The 15,836-nt window shown below is 35.6% G+C and overlaps 2 protein-coding genes across 2 annotated transcripts; one reads left to right on the plus strand and one right to left on the minus strand.

Annotated features, from left to right (window-relative positions):
• The first annotated feature begins 520 nt into the window (after nt 1-520).
• Nucleotides 521-3,775, plus strand: LOC107777155 (polyubiquitin-like). The gene is made up of 2 exons (XM_016597143.2): nt 521-659; nt 2,414-3,775. The coding sequence occupies exon 2, from the start codon at nt 2,414-2,416 to the stop codon at nt 3,557-3,559; it is 1,146 nt and encodes a 381-aa protein (XP_016452629.1). The 5' UTR covers nt 521-659; the 3' UTR covers nt 3,560-3,775.
• Nucleotides 3,776-4,279: 504 nt separating this feature from the next.
• LOC107777156 (uncharacterized) lies at nt 4,280-10,878 on the minus strand. The gene is made up of 4 exons (XM_016597144.2): nt 10,698-10,878; nt 8,048-8,159; nt 4,967-5,032; nt 4,280-4,815 (listed from the first exon to the last, which is right to left on the minus strand). Exons 1-4 carry the CDS (start codon nt 10,823-10,825, stop codon nt 4,729-4,731), a joined length of 393 nt encoding a protein of 130 aa, XP_016452630.1. The 5' UTR covers nt 10,826-10,878; the 3' UTR covers nt 4,280-4,728.
• Between the last annotated feature and the right edge of the window lie 4,958 nt (nt 10,879-15,836).

Here is a 15,836-nt window from a genome sequence, read left to right on the forward strand (position 1 = left end):
TAAATTAGCAACTAGGAATAGAACAGAAAGTTGTACAAGTTCCTCAAATTGTCTGTCCTAGTTTTTATTTAAAAAATTAATGAACAAGTCCAACTTGACAAAATATTGTACAACTTTACAAGTGGCGCTTTGATACTTCTTTTGTCGACACCGTTAATTTAAATAGTCGAATAATCTATTGTTTATGAATTTCTTAAGACTTTAAGAAATATATCTAATATAAATTAGTATGAATTCATACTTCTTTTTATTTATATCTAAATATATTAATTTTTTGTAAGACATAAAGCATAATGTTCGTGTCCCCTCAAATTTTGTAAGTTATTATTTATTACCTGTATTGGGAAATTCATCCTCAAAACAAGAAAAGAAATTGTGAAAAAAGAATTTTTAATGGAACTTGACTCCAAATGGATAATTATAGTGGTTGTAGAAAAATAAAATATAATAAAATTATTTAGTGGTTTACCAAACTTTCACCGAAAAGAAAGTGGTGATATTCCAATATTTTATAGGTTTAGGGTCGGCCATCAGCTGCTATATAAAGGGCTTATTCCTTCCTCTTCCTTTCATTCTTCTCTTCTCATTGTTGATTACAGCTTCCTTCTCCAACAAAGCTCTCTATACTCTCCTTTTCCGATTCCCAAAAAACTTTCAAGGTACCAATTCTTCACTCTTTTATTCCCCTTTTAATCCTTTTTTTTTGTTGTGTTAATACGTTAATTTAGATCGTGTTCGGATCTTAATTCATGTGTTTATGTGTTGCTTAATTGATTTTTTTTTTAATATTATGTGTTTTTCCATGGTGTGAGAACATGAATTAATATTGATTGAGGCCCTAATGAACTTTCAAGTATTTGTTTTTGTTAATTCTTCAAGTAATTTGTTTGGGTTGTTTATTAGATAACTAGATCTCAATTAATCCTCTTTAGGGTAAGTTTAGTTTAATTTTGTTTATAATGGGGTCAAAATCTTATACTCCTTCCCTGTGAACCTTTTCGGTCTGGTAGGAGGGTCAAACTAACTAATTTTCGGTGTGAATTTAGACATAGAATTTTTAAAAATTTTGAAATAAAATCTACATATTTAGGAACTATATAAAAAGTATAGAAGTCACAATAGTTATCAATTTAAAATATTTAAATAATTTTTGCAAAATACGTGGTCAAAGTAAACCTTGTTTGATTCCCCAAATAGTAATAGATTCACCTAAATTATAAGAACAGCACAAGGTTTACATGAGTTGTGCTGATGTAGATTGAATCCATTTTTGCTTTTGTTAATTGTCATTTTCGACGGTGTTTGGGTCTTGATTCATGTGTGTATGTGCTGTTTTGTTACTTGTTTGATTTTTTTATTAGTGAGAACATGAATTGATGTGTGTTTTAGTTTTAGTGTCGTCAATTAGATCTATACCAGGTGGGATATAAAAGTTGATCGAGTTATTAATGAATTCTTTAATCAGTTTTCTGGCCAAAGCTGACAAAACGTGCAATGACCTTAGGTGGTGACCTTAGGGGTTGAAAAACATTTAGGGTGCAGGGGTGGTGGCAACAAACACTTATTTCTAGTTTCCTTTTTTAAAATTCTGACACTTCCCCATTTGTTTTATATTAATATTCTCATTTCACTTTTGTTCATTTATCCTGACTTCAATTGTCCCACGCAAGAAAAGTTAATAGTATTACTTATAATATGATAGTAAAAGTAATTTAGACTGTACATATTAAAAGAAGTGAAAATGGCTATCTAATGCAATAGAAGAAATGGTTACTATTAAAAGAAAGAGATGAAAATGTAGTATAATGACATGGATTAGGAAATCCAAGGTTGCGGGTCTTTTTAAAGGTTGTCACTACTTTTGTGGTGTATTTGATGTTGAGCCCTGGATTATTGAACCAAAGCTTTCTTTCAGCATATAAGTATGTTGGCTGAACGACAATATTGGAGTATTGTTCTTTATAATGTGATTGAATTAGTTCAAAATTTTCATGTGATTCAGAAGCTTAGCCTTGTATATGTGCATCTAAACATATTACTGTAGAGTGAAAAGTTTTATTCTTTGAAATGCAGTCCATTCTGTTACTATCCTTATCTGGCATCGTACTTAAATTTCAGAATATTTTCACACAGGTTGAAATAGGTCAGATGTACTGAGTGAAGTATTTCTTTCATATCTTCTGCTGATAGCTCTTGGTTTTGCATATCATATTTGCCTTTTTAATGTGAATACTGTTACTTAATAAAAAAATCTCTAAGCCCGTTTAGTATTCTTATCGGGGAATTATACACAATATTTGGTTTTGCATATCATGTTACTTGATCTTGGTTCTGCTTCTGTTAGTTTAATAAAATATGAAATATGATAAGTTTTCTGTTATGTCTAACGCCCCTTTATTTGGTGTAATTACAGATGCAAATCTTTGTAAAGACGCTTACCGGAAAAACCATTACTCTCGAGGTTGAGAGTTCCGACACTATTGATAATGTCAAGGCTAAGATTCAGGACAAGGAAGGAATCCCTCCCGATCAGCAGAGGTTGATCTTTGCTGGAAAGCAGCTAGAGGATGGCCGCACTCTTGCCGACTACAACATCCAAAAGGAATCCACCCTTCACCTTGTCCTCCGTCTACGTGGTGGGATGCAGATTTTTGTAAAAACATTGACTGGGAAGACCATCACCCTTGAGGTTGAGAACTCCGACACCATTGACAATGTTAAGGCGAAGATCCAGGACAAGGAAGGCATCCCTCCAGACCAGCAGAGGTTGATCTTTGCTGGAAAGCAGCTTGAGGATGGGCGCACTCTTGCCGACTACAACATTCAGAAGGAGTCCACCCTTCACCTTGTCCTCCGTCTGCGTGGTGGCATGCAGATTTTTGTGAAAACTTTGACTGGGAAGACCATCACCCTTGAGGTTGAGAGCTCTGACACCATTGACAATGTTAAGGCGAAGATACAGGACAAGGAAGGCATCCCTCCAGATCAGCAGAGGTTGATCTTTGCTGGAAAGCAGCTTGAGGATGGACGAACTCTTGCCGACTACAATATTCAAAAGGAGTCCACCCTCCACCTTGTTCTTCGGCTGAGGGGTGGTATGCAGATCTTTGTGAAGACATTGACAGGGAAGACGATCACCTTGGAGGTCGAAAGTTCTGATACAATTGATAACGTAAAGGCGAAGATCCAAGATAAAGAAGGGATTCCACCAGATCAGCAGCGATTGATCTTTGCTGGTAAGCAGCTTGAGGATGGGAGGACCCTTGCTGATTACAATATCCAGAAAGAGTCCACGTTGCATTTGGTTCTCCGTTTGAGGGGAGGGATGCAGATATTTGTCAAGACTCTAACTGGGAAGACTATCACTTTGGAGGTGGAGAGCTCTGATACTATTGATAATGTGAAAGCAAAGATTCAGGACAAGGAGGGTATTCCCCCAGATCAGCAGAGGTTGATTTTTGCTGGTAAGCAGCTGGAGGATGGTCGTACCCTTGCAGATTATAACATCCAGAAAGAATCCACCCTTCACCTCGTGCTTCGTCTCCGTGGTGGCTTTTGAGAAGTTAATTCCATGCTCTCTTTCATCTGTTGCATTTGCTAGGATTCTGTTTGTTGAAGGATCTTGAAGACTTCTGTGCTTTCCTTTAGTGGCTTTTGTTGTGCTCTGTGTTTAAGCTGTTGATATGCCTTTGATGGCATTGGTTACGTGCTTTGTTTTAAGACAGTTGTTTTTAGCTGTTGGTTTTATCTGAATAAATTTAGTTTCTGTGGTTCATTTCTTGGTTTTGCTGTGAGCATATTTCTGCAACTCCTTGGTTGTCTAACCAATTATGAATCTATATTACTATATGTTTACGTATGGCTGTTTTCAGATTTTATTGGTTCACATACGTTTGCCCCATTTACGAATATACTTTTCAGCTGAGGAGTCAGTATAAGGATAAAGTCCATAATATTCTGCTAAAATCAGACATTAGAGTTCATATTTTTCGGAAGAATCAAACATTTACAAAGTATTTGCTATATTAATAAAATGTAAATATTTAGTAATTATATAGAAGTACTTTAGATTACAAAAATTAAAAGAAACAGAATGTATAGCCGGAAAATGTATAGTAGTAATATTGTTTAATGGTTAGATCTTCTCAATGTTAACTAATAGAGCATGTCAAATGCTCGTTATAATACTATCTTAATATAATGTACTATTTTTCAATTTTTTGGCAGTGTAGAAAATTTGATTCATACACATAATAATGCAAAAGAACTAATAATCAGCTCACAAACACTGACTAATAATTCTATTGAACAAAGTAATTTCACTTCCTGGAAGCAGTTAACATACTGAATTCTTTTTATCTCCGACTCTGAATTTCTTTTGGTCAAATCTATACAACTCAAGATTTAACAAAAATGCCTGTGTGGACTTCACAAGAACTAACAATCATCATCAACAAAAGAGAGTATTTAGTCCCCTCAAATGGCCATAACTTAATCTAGGAAGGCCAAAACTTGGATGGAAGCTGCAAACCATCATTTAACCAATGTATCTAATTCACATCCAAATACATGCCTCTCGGAAAGCATAATCTAGCAAAATTCTGAACCAATCGGGTGAATTTGGTTAAGGACTGCAACCTTGCCCATGAACGATAATCCTCCAGTTAGATTAATTTGGCAAGTAATCAACTTCTGAATGTTCTCCAGACCACCAGGCTTCCGGTGAAGTCATATCTGTCTCATACTACATTTCAACTTCTCAGATTCAAGCTCTTGTTTCAAAGATTCGAGTCGTTCAAGTAAGTCAATGTTTTCCTGGTGAAATCAAACATCATCGACAAAGTATTGAGTTAACTGTGAAAATGATAATAAGCATTAAGATTATCACAAACCACAAAATAGAAGGAGAAGACAGCAGAAGAAGACATTACAAAGAGACAACAAGAAAATTGCCTCAAACATTCACCTTTTGCAGCAAGTCCAACTTCTTATTGCTGCCAGTAGCACCATCCTCCTTTAACAACTGCTTAATCTACACAAAAGGCCACAAGTTAACAAACCAGCAAATGAGGTGCAACAATTAACCCCTTTCTAAGTAAAGCAGGCATGGGAAGAACTCCATATTTCGACTTTAACCAGGAGCCAAATGTTGTGATATATACCAATGCAAGAAACATGCCTCAATAATCAAATGATGTGATACAAAAGATTTTCACTGGCTGTGAATCTAATGCGGATGACATGTTCTGGACAAGCCAATAGCAAACAACAGAAACTATGCATCAGCGAAGGGATATATAGCAGTGCACCTGTAATCTTTAAGCTCTTTACACAAATCAGATTCAATAGAATGGAAAGAACTAAGAGGGGTTAGGAACAATTTAATGCAGAGCAACAAGAACTTCAGCATTTGGCTCAAAACTTTCCTTCTAAATTGAGGAATTTTGTTTTGTCTCCGCACTTATTTGAATGTTTCTCTTGCATTTTTTTGGAGAAGGTTGAATGTTTTATGGAAGAAAAAGATGCAATACCTACTATGTATATACTACAAGAAAATATATAAGAGAATATATATATATATATATATATATATATATATATATATATATATATATATATATATATATATTTGACTTATATTTTCACTTCTATTTTATTTGGTATGATGATGATATGAGTTGAGCTTAAGTGAAGATGTGAGGATTCATTAGCCTACCTCAACTTGCTTGGGACTGAGGCGTAGTTGTTGTTGTTCTTGTTTATAAGGTTGAGTGTTTTAGTCTTGCATTCGAGGGTAATATCAAAGACCGGGGTCTATTCACTTTTCATACTACCACGGATCTCTATGTGAGTTAATATTGAAAAGGAAAAGCAACGATGTTAATATCATAGATTTCCTCCACCTCATTCCCCTCCAAATTTCGTATTTCTATTAGCTTTCGCAGTTTGCAGCAACTTCAATCTTTTCCTCTATTTGGGCAACTTGTATAAACATGCATCTGTGACTTACAAATCTGCTACAAACACGAATTACACCAGGTTGTTCCACAAAATTTCCGTACAACTTGTTGATAATGTTATTCTCCAGTTCCTTTCTTTTCTGCCTCCTTAAAATCTTCGGGATCATCAAGTAGATTGTTCCAGAGCAATTAATACTAGAGCTAAAATTTTGTAACTCTAATACACTTGGTTAGGCAGTAGGTTAATCCTTCTTAAACATTACAACAGGACCTGGTAGCAAGATTAATCCATCTCCAACTAATTTCAATAAGTAGTAAAATCTTCACAAGAAATGCTAACTAGTGTCCTCTCTTATCTTCAGTTTTAGATAAGATCACTATAATAACTCAGCAAACTGATTCTACTTCTTCACCACCATCAGAATTCGTTAGCTAAGGGCCTTACCTCACCTCTGATTGTTTTCAATATTGATTTCTACCTACACTAAAACTCAGAGATCAAAAGAACTAGTTGAGTATTTAGTATGCAAAAACTATTTCTAAAAGCTCGATAAAGAGCTCTTCAAGAAGAAAAGCGACATGGATATATTTTTACCATTGTGAAATACCAGGAGGGGAAGTCGAAATCTAAAGAAGGTATTTCCGGGGCATAACTTAGCCAAATTTTTTTAAAGGAAAGATGATCTTCACTCTACAGAAAAATGCAAAAGTCACTATTTACAAGAGCCATGCTGCCAAGGTTTCTTCTCCAAAAATTTCAACTTTGTCTAAATTCCATTTTAGTGCATTCCAAACTATTAACCTCTTCCCTAAATGGCAAGTTTTTACTCCTCCACCATTCAAACTAATATAAAATAGTACTCTTTTCCATTAGATCGAATTTGAGCTGACACCTCTTTACTCTTATGCCCCTTGATAATCAATCAAGGTAAATCAAAATGAGACAAATTTTGACTCAAATCTTTTCCTTTGGTTTGTTGTTCTTTTGGCTTCCCAGACCCCAACATAGGTGGTTTGGGGGGGGGGGGGGGCAGAGGAGACGAAGAATATGCATTCTCCTTTTCCGTTCTTCCTTTCTTCTAAGAACAAAAACAAATGAAAGCTCCACTGCTCTCTTTTTCTTTTCTCTTCATTTTTCCTTTTATTTGTTGGACTGGCGCTGATGGGTGGTTGTTTGAGACCATCATAGAAAATTTATCAAAAAGCGCAATTTGATGTGCAAATTCATTTAGCAAAATATGAAAACTAATGGTTGAAAATGAAAAAGGATCCGCAGTCCCCAAACTGGGCGCCATCAACTAAAGACCTAATAAAGAAATGCATGACAAGAAAAGCTGCACATGGCCAAAGCAGTGAAGGAAATGCAGAAGCCTGTATACCTGGTTTTTACTATCATTAAGTGAAAAAGGAGAAAATGGACGGTAACTTTTTGTATCAAATCTGTTCTAATAAAACAATAGAGAATAATAAACAGCTCAGCAACAATGCAGCATATTGCATCTAGAGGTTGAAATTTCAATAGAGATCCATATATAGCTGAATTTAAATCATACATAGGGGGCAATGAATCACTTAATATTCTCAGGCTTGAACTAGTCAGAGAAATCGCTTCTACTATATTTATTGACCACCTGGGACTTACGAAATTCATTTAACAAGACAGAACTCATGCTGCAGAGAAAGGAAGAGGCCATTACCGTCGAAATGTATGTACTCACGGGAAACAGTAAACACAATCTTCTTAGACATAGTGTTATAGGTGTAATCATTTTTCTAGACCGATGTATCATACTAGAAAAGGTGAATATTTCTTTTTATTTATTTGTTTGTTTATTTTGTTAAATATGTGATTGCCTAGTTGATGTTCTTGATTAAGGTGAGTAGGTAATACGTTACATAGTTAATAAGGAAATAAGGTGTTATATTAGGCATGCCATCATTGATTGTCATTAGAGAGGATATTATGTTGCAGAAAATAGTACAACAGCAATTCAAGGGCTTCACAAGATATATTAAATCCTTATATCAAATGTATATTGGTGAATTTCTCACCAAAGTATTATTGCTTTTGAATAGAAGATGCCTACCTTAACCAGTTCATTTTGGCAGCTGGTAGATTTCACTTGCTCGTCATCATATCTTTTCCTCCACACTGCAGATTCGTCCATTGCTTCTCTACTGGCAAGATCAAACTGTCTCCTACAAGAAACCAGGAACAGAATACTTGGCTAAGCATTACATGGCATCGAAATTCTATATTAATGAGAAAGTTGGATTTTTTATCTAAAAATGACCATATGTTTGATGCCAGCAATTTTAAACTTGTGCTGAGAATGTGATGACTAAAAACCTTAATCCTTAAAAACAATTTCTTATTCATTTCAATCACTACTCTTGTGCCAGTAGGAAATATAGAGAACCTCTAATACTTTTCATTCTTATTTTGTAAAATGTTAGTTTGAGATGAATTTAAATGGGGTAGGTACATGGTCAATGAGGACTGAGGATTCATATAGCTGACCCTAACTTGTTTGGGATTGATACTTAGTTGTTATTGTTGTTCAATCGCTACTTAACTTGGAAAGTGATTTTGCCTCTGCAACTTAAAGTTAACAGAATAAGCGCCATCCATTGAATAAAGAGAAGGTTTGCTACAGTGATTCGGGTGGTCGGTGGCTCCTTCGAGAGTTGCGGGTCCTTCCGCTGCATGAGTGTTAGCTCACGCTCAAAACTCCTCCGACACGAGTCCTACTCGTTGAGCTGCGGTCTGCTTCCCGGCTTCTCTTGTGCGATTTGCACTTCTGATTTGTTCCAGCCATCCTCAACCTTAATGAGTGGACTATGAAGGGGTCAGTCAAGCGGTTCGGGTTTTCGGTCAGTTCCCGTTCTGAATCCCATCACAAATGCTTTAGTAGGTGACTTGCCTTGGATTTTGATTATAGGGTAGTTTTGATTAGCATATACCTGAACAATTAGAACTAGTTGCTACAAGAAATATTTTGAGCATATTGTATTCCAATTCACAACCTTATAAGGGTGACACACAAAGAAAAGCTAAAAATTAATACGGATAAGGGTCTGATTTGCCCCTCTACTATCATAAATAAGCCTTATTTACCCCCCGTTTACGTTTTTTATCAAAAATATCCCTACAGTTATACATTAGGTTCATATTTACCCTTACGCGTTAAAATAGGTTACATTTGCCTTTCGTTATACTTTAAGATCACATTTACCCCTCTACTCTTCAAAAAGGGTTACATTTGCCGTTCGTTATACTTTTTGACATATTTATCCGTACAATTATACCCTACATTTACCCTTATCCGGTAGATCGCCATGTTCCACCTTTATTTTCCTACATGGGGCCTATGTGGATTTCTTATTCTTCCAATTTAAATATGGTCACTTATTTAAGATAATTTAACCCGCCCATCAAATTTAAATAAGACTTCATTAACTCCATTATTGTGCAACTTCTTGTAATTTACTTTGGTTACTGCAATAATTGTGAGTTGTATTAGATTAGTGATTTTGAGTTCAAAGTTATTGATTGTCAATATGTTGCCGCTGCTATAACTATTGTATTTCGCACAATCTTCATAAATGCCGTATCACGGAATTACTTTTCGTGAATCAATCATGGTCAATTGACCCAGTTTAGACTTTACAAAGTTGTATCTCTACAACACTTCAAAATATCATTGAGTGATTCATGTCTCCTAACTCTTAAGTATTAAAGGGAAACAAATTAACATCGGATCCGAATTAACATAGACAAAGGTGAAATAATTAAATAAAATAATTAGAGATAACACTATAGTTTTGTTCACTCACTGTCCAAAATTTTCTCGCTCTCCGAAAAATATGGAGCTGACACGGATAAGAGAGATGGACGAGTGGGGGTGTGGGTGTGTGGGTGGGGGAAGTGACGAGCTGACACGGATAATTGTAAGGATAAATATGTCAAGAAAGTATAACGAAGGGCAAATGTAACCCTTTTCGAAGAGTAGAGGGGTAAATATGATCCTAAAATATAACGGAGGGCAAATGTAACTCTTTTAAACGTTTAAGGGGTAAATATGAACCTAATGTATAACGGTAAGGATATTTTTGATAGAAAAATTAAACAGAGGGTAAATAAGGCCTATTTATGATAGTAGAGTGGCAAATCAGACCCTTATCCGAAATTAATAACCTATGAGGCCATTTACTCCTAGATTTTACATTAAGCATTTTCCTCAATTCCCTTCATTGAATTCAAATGACACTAAGTGGTGTACACAAAAAGACATCTGTTCTGCTCAGAAACAAATATACATTCAGAAATGTAACCAGAACCAAGAAGATAGTGCAAAAGCAAAGGGAAAGTTATTAAGTTTCTGATATCTTCATTTCCTACCTCAATTGGTAATCCAGTCCAAATTGGTTTTCCTTTTGCTTGTAATTTAAGCAAAACCAAAATTGAATACAAACAAGAAACCCACATTCCTATGCTAGATACAAAAGTAAAGTTTGGTGCTTTTTAATATTCTTGATTAAGAGTTAAGACTAACCAACCTACCCAACTAATCCTTTCTGTTTCTTGAACATTACCCAATTTTTCTCAGCAACAAAACAAAGTGAAAAAAAAATTTAACCAATTATTTTCTTGATCCATTTCTGGGTGCAAAGACACGATCTTCTTTTGAAGGTAAATATAAAAGATTAAGCAAGAAAGAAGAAGAAGAAGAGTACCTGAGTAATTCAGTCTCATTAGCAGAGAAACGGTAGTCAATAGTCCAAAGCCTTAAGTAAACAGCTAAACCCATAACCATAACAAGACCAAGTCCCACCAACATTTGCTTTCTCCCTCTTCCTCTCATCTTCCCCTTCTCTCTCTCTTTGGGCTACTACACGATCACAAAGTTAATGGCAATTTATAAAATACTTATAAATAAATATTTTTATTAGTACTTTTCAAAATAACTAAAATGTCCTTAATGTATTTTGAAAAAAAACCTTAAATTTCAAAATATAAAAATGACAAGTGATGAAAAATATAGAATGTGTTATAAAATAAAGACTGTAAAGTAAAGACAAGTATAGAGAGAAACTGATATATTATTCAAACTTCAATCTTCTGTACATAATGAACTGAATTCTCCTCTATTTATAGAAGAAAGGAAGCTGCTGTGTAAGCTGCTACTGCAAGCTGCTTGTAAGCTGCTGTGTAAGCTGCTTGTAAGCTGTTGTGTAAGCTGCTGCTGCAAGATGCTTGTAAGCTGCTGTGTAAGCTTCTTGTAAGCTGCTGCTGCAAGCTGCTGTGTAAGCTGCTTGTAAGCTGCTGTGTAAGCTGCTTGTAAGCTGCTGCTCTAAACTGTTGTGCCAGATATAGATAATCTTCTATCATGGGTAATATTTATCCATAACGGAGTACCGAAAGGATAAGCTTCTTCAGGAGGCTTATTTCCAATAGAGTACTAAATAGATAAATATATTTATGGCGGAGTCTCATATGGATAAACTTCTTCAGGAAGCTTATTTACAACGGAGTACTAAATGAACATCCATAATATAATATATTCATAACACTCCCCCTTGGATATTCATTAAAAGATAATGTGCCTCGTTAAAACCTTACTAGGAAAAATCCCGTGGAAAAAAAATTCTAGTGAAGGAAAAAGAGTACACATATTTAGTAATACGCATTGCTAGTTGCCTCATTAAAAACCTTATAAGGAAAACCCTGTGGGAAAAAACCTTAATAAGGAAAAAGAGTACATCGCGTATTTTACTCCCCCTGATGAAAACCTTGTTTCAAATATTTAAGTCTCCGCATTCCGATCTTGTATACCATCTTCTCAAAAGTTGAAGTTGGTAAAGATTTGGTGAATAAATCTGCCGGATTGTCACTTGAACGGATTTGTTTCATATCAATGTCATTATTTTTCTGAAGATCGTGTGTGTAGAATAATTTTGGTGAAATGTGCTTCGTTCTATCTCCTTTTATAAATCCTCCCTTCAATTGGGCTATGCATGCAGCATTATCTTCGTATAAAATTGTGGGTCTTTTCTCACATTCCAAACCACATTTTTCTCGAATAAAATAAATTATTGATCTCAACCATACGCATACCCTACTTGCTTCATGAATAGCTATTATTTCAGCATGATTTGAAGAAGTAGCAACAATAGATTATTTTGTGGAGCGCCATGATATGATAGTACCTCCGCATGTAAACACGTACCCAGTTTGAGATCTAGCTTTATGGGGATCAGATAAATAACCTGCATCTGCATAACCAACAAGATCTGCACTATCTTTGTTAGCATAAAACAAACCCATATCAAGAGTTCCCTTTAAATATCGCAATATATGCTTAATCCCGTTCCAATGTCTCCGTGTAGGAGAAGAGCTATATCTTGCTAGTAAATTAACAGAAAATGCTATGTCAGGCCTTGTAGCATTAGCAAGATACATAAGTGCACCAATTGCACTGAGATAGGGTGTTTCAGGACCCAGGAGTTCCTCATCCTCTTCTGGAGGTCGGAACGGGTCCTTATTCACTTCAAGTGATCGAAAAACCATTGGTGTACTCAATGGGTGCGCTTTGTCCATGTAAAAGCGTTTTAAGACCCTTTCTGTATAGGCAAATTGATGGATAAAGATCCCGTCTGCTAAATGTTCAATTTGCAGACCAAGACAAAGTTTTTATCTTCCCAAGATCTTTCATCTCAAATTTTTTCTTAAGATATTCAATTGCCTTTTGGAGCTCTTCTGAAGTTCCAACAAGATTTATATCATCAACATAAACAGCAAGTATAACAAATTCTGAAGCCATTTTCTTTATAAAAATACATGGACAAATAACATCATTTATGTAACCCTCTTTCAGCAAATATTCACTGAGGCGATTATACCACATGCACCCAGATTGCTTTAAACCGTACAAAGATCTTTGTAATCTGATTGAGTACATTTCCCGAGATTTTGAATATGCTTCAGGCATTTTAAATCCTTTAGGGATTTTCATGTATATTTCATTATCAAGTGACCCGTACAGATAAGCTGTAACCACATCCATTAGATGTATTTCAAGCCTTTCACGTAAGGCTAAACTGATGAGATATCGAAATGTTATGACATCCATAACCGGTAAATATGTTTCTTCATAATCGACTCCAGGTCGTTGTGAGAATCCTTGTACGACAAGGCGAGCCTTATATATTTCAACTTCATTTTGCTCATTTCGTTTTCGCACAAAAACCCATTTATGACCAACTGGTTTTATACCAGCAGGTGTTTGGACTACTGGTCCAAAGACCTCTCTTTTAGCAAGTGCGTTCAATTCTGATTGAATTGCCCCTTGCCATTTTGGCCAATCAGATCTTTGTTGACATTCTTCAACAGATCGGGGTTCAAAATCCTCATTATCTTGCATAATGTTAAGTGCAACATTATATGCAAAAATATTATCCACCACTATTTCAGATCGATTTAAATTAATCCCATCACCAGTAGAACTTATTAAAAGTTCTTCGCTCACTTGAGTCTTGGGTTTATTGATTTCTTCAGGAATCTCATAACTAATCAGATCTTGGGTCTCTTCAGGAGATCCCTTCATAATATCATTTTGATCATTTGTCGATTTTCTTTTTCTAGGATTTCGATCCTTAGAACCCATAGGCCTACCACGCTTCAGGCGTGCTTTAGGTTCACTAGCTCTCATGCTAATAGATGGTCCTGCTGGGACATCAATTTGGATAGGCACATTCTCTGCAGGGATATGTGACTTAGTTATCCTTTTCAAATCAGTAAATGCGTCTGGCATTTGATTTGCTATATTCTGTAAATGGATGATCTTCTGGACCTCCTGATTACATATAGGGGTACGTGGATCAAAGTGAGATAATGATAAAATTTTCCACACAATTTCTCTTTTGATTTCCTTTTTCTCTCCCCCTAATTGTGGGAAATTTGTTTCATCAAATCGACAATCTGCAAATCGAGCAGTAAATAAATCTCCCGTCAATGGTTCAAGATAGCGAATAATAGAGGGTGATTCAAACCCAATATATATTCCTAACCTTCTTTGGGGGCCCATCTTACTGCGCTGTGGTGGTGCTACTGGTACATATACAGCACATCCAAAAATTCGTAGATGGGCAATATTTGGTTCATGACCAAAAACTAATTGTGACGGAGAATATTTATTATAATGTGTTGGTCTGAGACGGATAGGTGATGTTGCGTGCAAGATAGCATGGCCCCAAACAGGAGTGGGCAATTTTGTTTTCATAAGTAGTGGTCTTGCTATCAATTGCAGTCGTTTAATAAATGACTCTGCAAGGCCATTTTGAGTATGAACATAAGCTACCGGATGTTCAACTTTTATCCCAACTGATAGACAGTAATCATCAAAAGCTTGAGATGAGAATTCTCCAGCATTATCAAGGCGAATAGCCTTTATAGGATAATCTGGGAATTGTGCCCTTAATCGAATTATTTGGGCTAATAACTTTGCAAACGCCAGGTTGCGAGATGATAATAGGCACACATGAGACCATCTTGAAGATGCATCTATTAGGACCATAAAATATCTAAACAACCCACTTGGTGGGTGAATAGGTCCACATATATCCCCATGTATATGTTCTAAGAAGGTAGGGGACTCAATGCCAACCTTCATTGGTGATGGTCTAGTGATAATTTTGCCTTGATAACAAGCATCACAAGAAAATTCATTATTTGTAAGAATCTTCAGGTTCTTTAATGGATGCCCACTTGAATTTTCAGTAATTCGTCTCATCATTATTGATCCAGGATGACCCAAACGGCCATGCCAAAGCACAAAAGCATTTGAATCAGTAAACTTCTGGTTTACGATAGAGTGTGCTTCAACTGTACTAATCTTTGAATAATATAAGCCAGAAGATAAAGTTGGTAACTTTTCTACAATGCATTTCTGGCCAGAAATATTCTTTGTAATACAAAGATATTCCACATTCATTTCATCTATTGTCTCAACATGATACCCATTTCGGCGGATATCTATAAAACTCAACAAGTTTCTTCGGAACTTGGAGGAGTATAATACATTGTCGATAATAAGTTTTGTTCCCTTAGACAGAAATACAATAGCTCTTCCGAGCCTTCAATCAAACTTATATTACCAAAAATTGTAGAAACATTTGCTTTTTCCTTATGCAAATAAGAAAAGTATTTCTGATCTTTGAATATGGCATGAGTTGTTCCACTATCAACTACACAAATATCTTCATGATTGGTCTTTGATCCAAACATAATTTGAGGATTATCTATATTCTTCAAAATAACATAAACAAAATAAATATGATAGTAAACATTATAACTTTTATTTATGTACAACAATTACATAACTATACTATCTACTACAAATAACAGAAATTAAAATATTTACTTCTCTACAGATTCACTACCGATCATATGACTTGTTTCTCCTTCTGGAAGTGCAAAGTAATCAGCTACATCTAAATGCATGAAGTCTAAATTATCTTCAGAAATAAAATTTGGTTCAGCATTTTTCTCTGTCTTCTTCAGGGAAGCTTGATATAGCTCAACCAGGTGCTTTGGCGTACGGCATGTACGTGACCAGTGCCCTTTTCCTCCACATCTATAGCATGCATTTTCTGGCTTTGCTGCTTGCACCGCTTCATGCTTTTGTTCCTTCCTTTTTCACTGCTGGTAGTGAGGAGGGTTCTTTGGTGCATTATTATTACCACGATTAGAGTTTCCTCCCCGACCACGGCCATGACCACGACTGGGGCCACGTCCTCTTCCACGTTTAGCTTGGTGGAAGTTCATCTCATTCACTTCAGGGAATGGACAAGAACCAGTAGGTCGGCTTTCATGGT

This window comes from Nicotiana tabacum, chromosome 2 (genome assembly GCF_000715075.1).
Source record: "Nicotiana tabacum cultivar K326 chromosome 2, ASM71507v2, whole genome shotgun sequence".
Lineage (NCBI taxonomy): Eukaryota > Viridiplantae > Streptophyta > Magnoliopsida > Solanales > Solanaceae > Nicotiana > Nicotiana tabacum.

What these genes read in the sequence shown, in the direction of transcription:
- LOC107777156 (XM_016597144.2), bottom strand. Translation starts at nt 10,825, where the DNA reads ATGAGAGGAAGAGGGAGAAAGCAAATGTTGGTGGGACTTGGTCTTGTT. An exon ending in AATGAGACTGAATTACTCAG is followed by an intron (nt 8,160 to 10,697) that starts GTACTCTTCTTC and finishes GGTTTCTTGTAG; the next exon opens with GAGACAGTTTGATCTTGCCA. An exon ending in AGTTGGACTTGCTGCAAAAG is followed by an intron (nt 4,816 to 4,966) that starts GTGAATGTTTGA and finishes TGATTTCACCAG; the next exon opens with GAAAACATTGACTTACTTGA.
- LOC107777155 (XM_016597143.2), top strand. Translation starts at nt 2,414, where the DNA reads ATGCAAATCTTTGTAAAGACGCTTACCGGAAAAACCATTACTCTCGAG.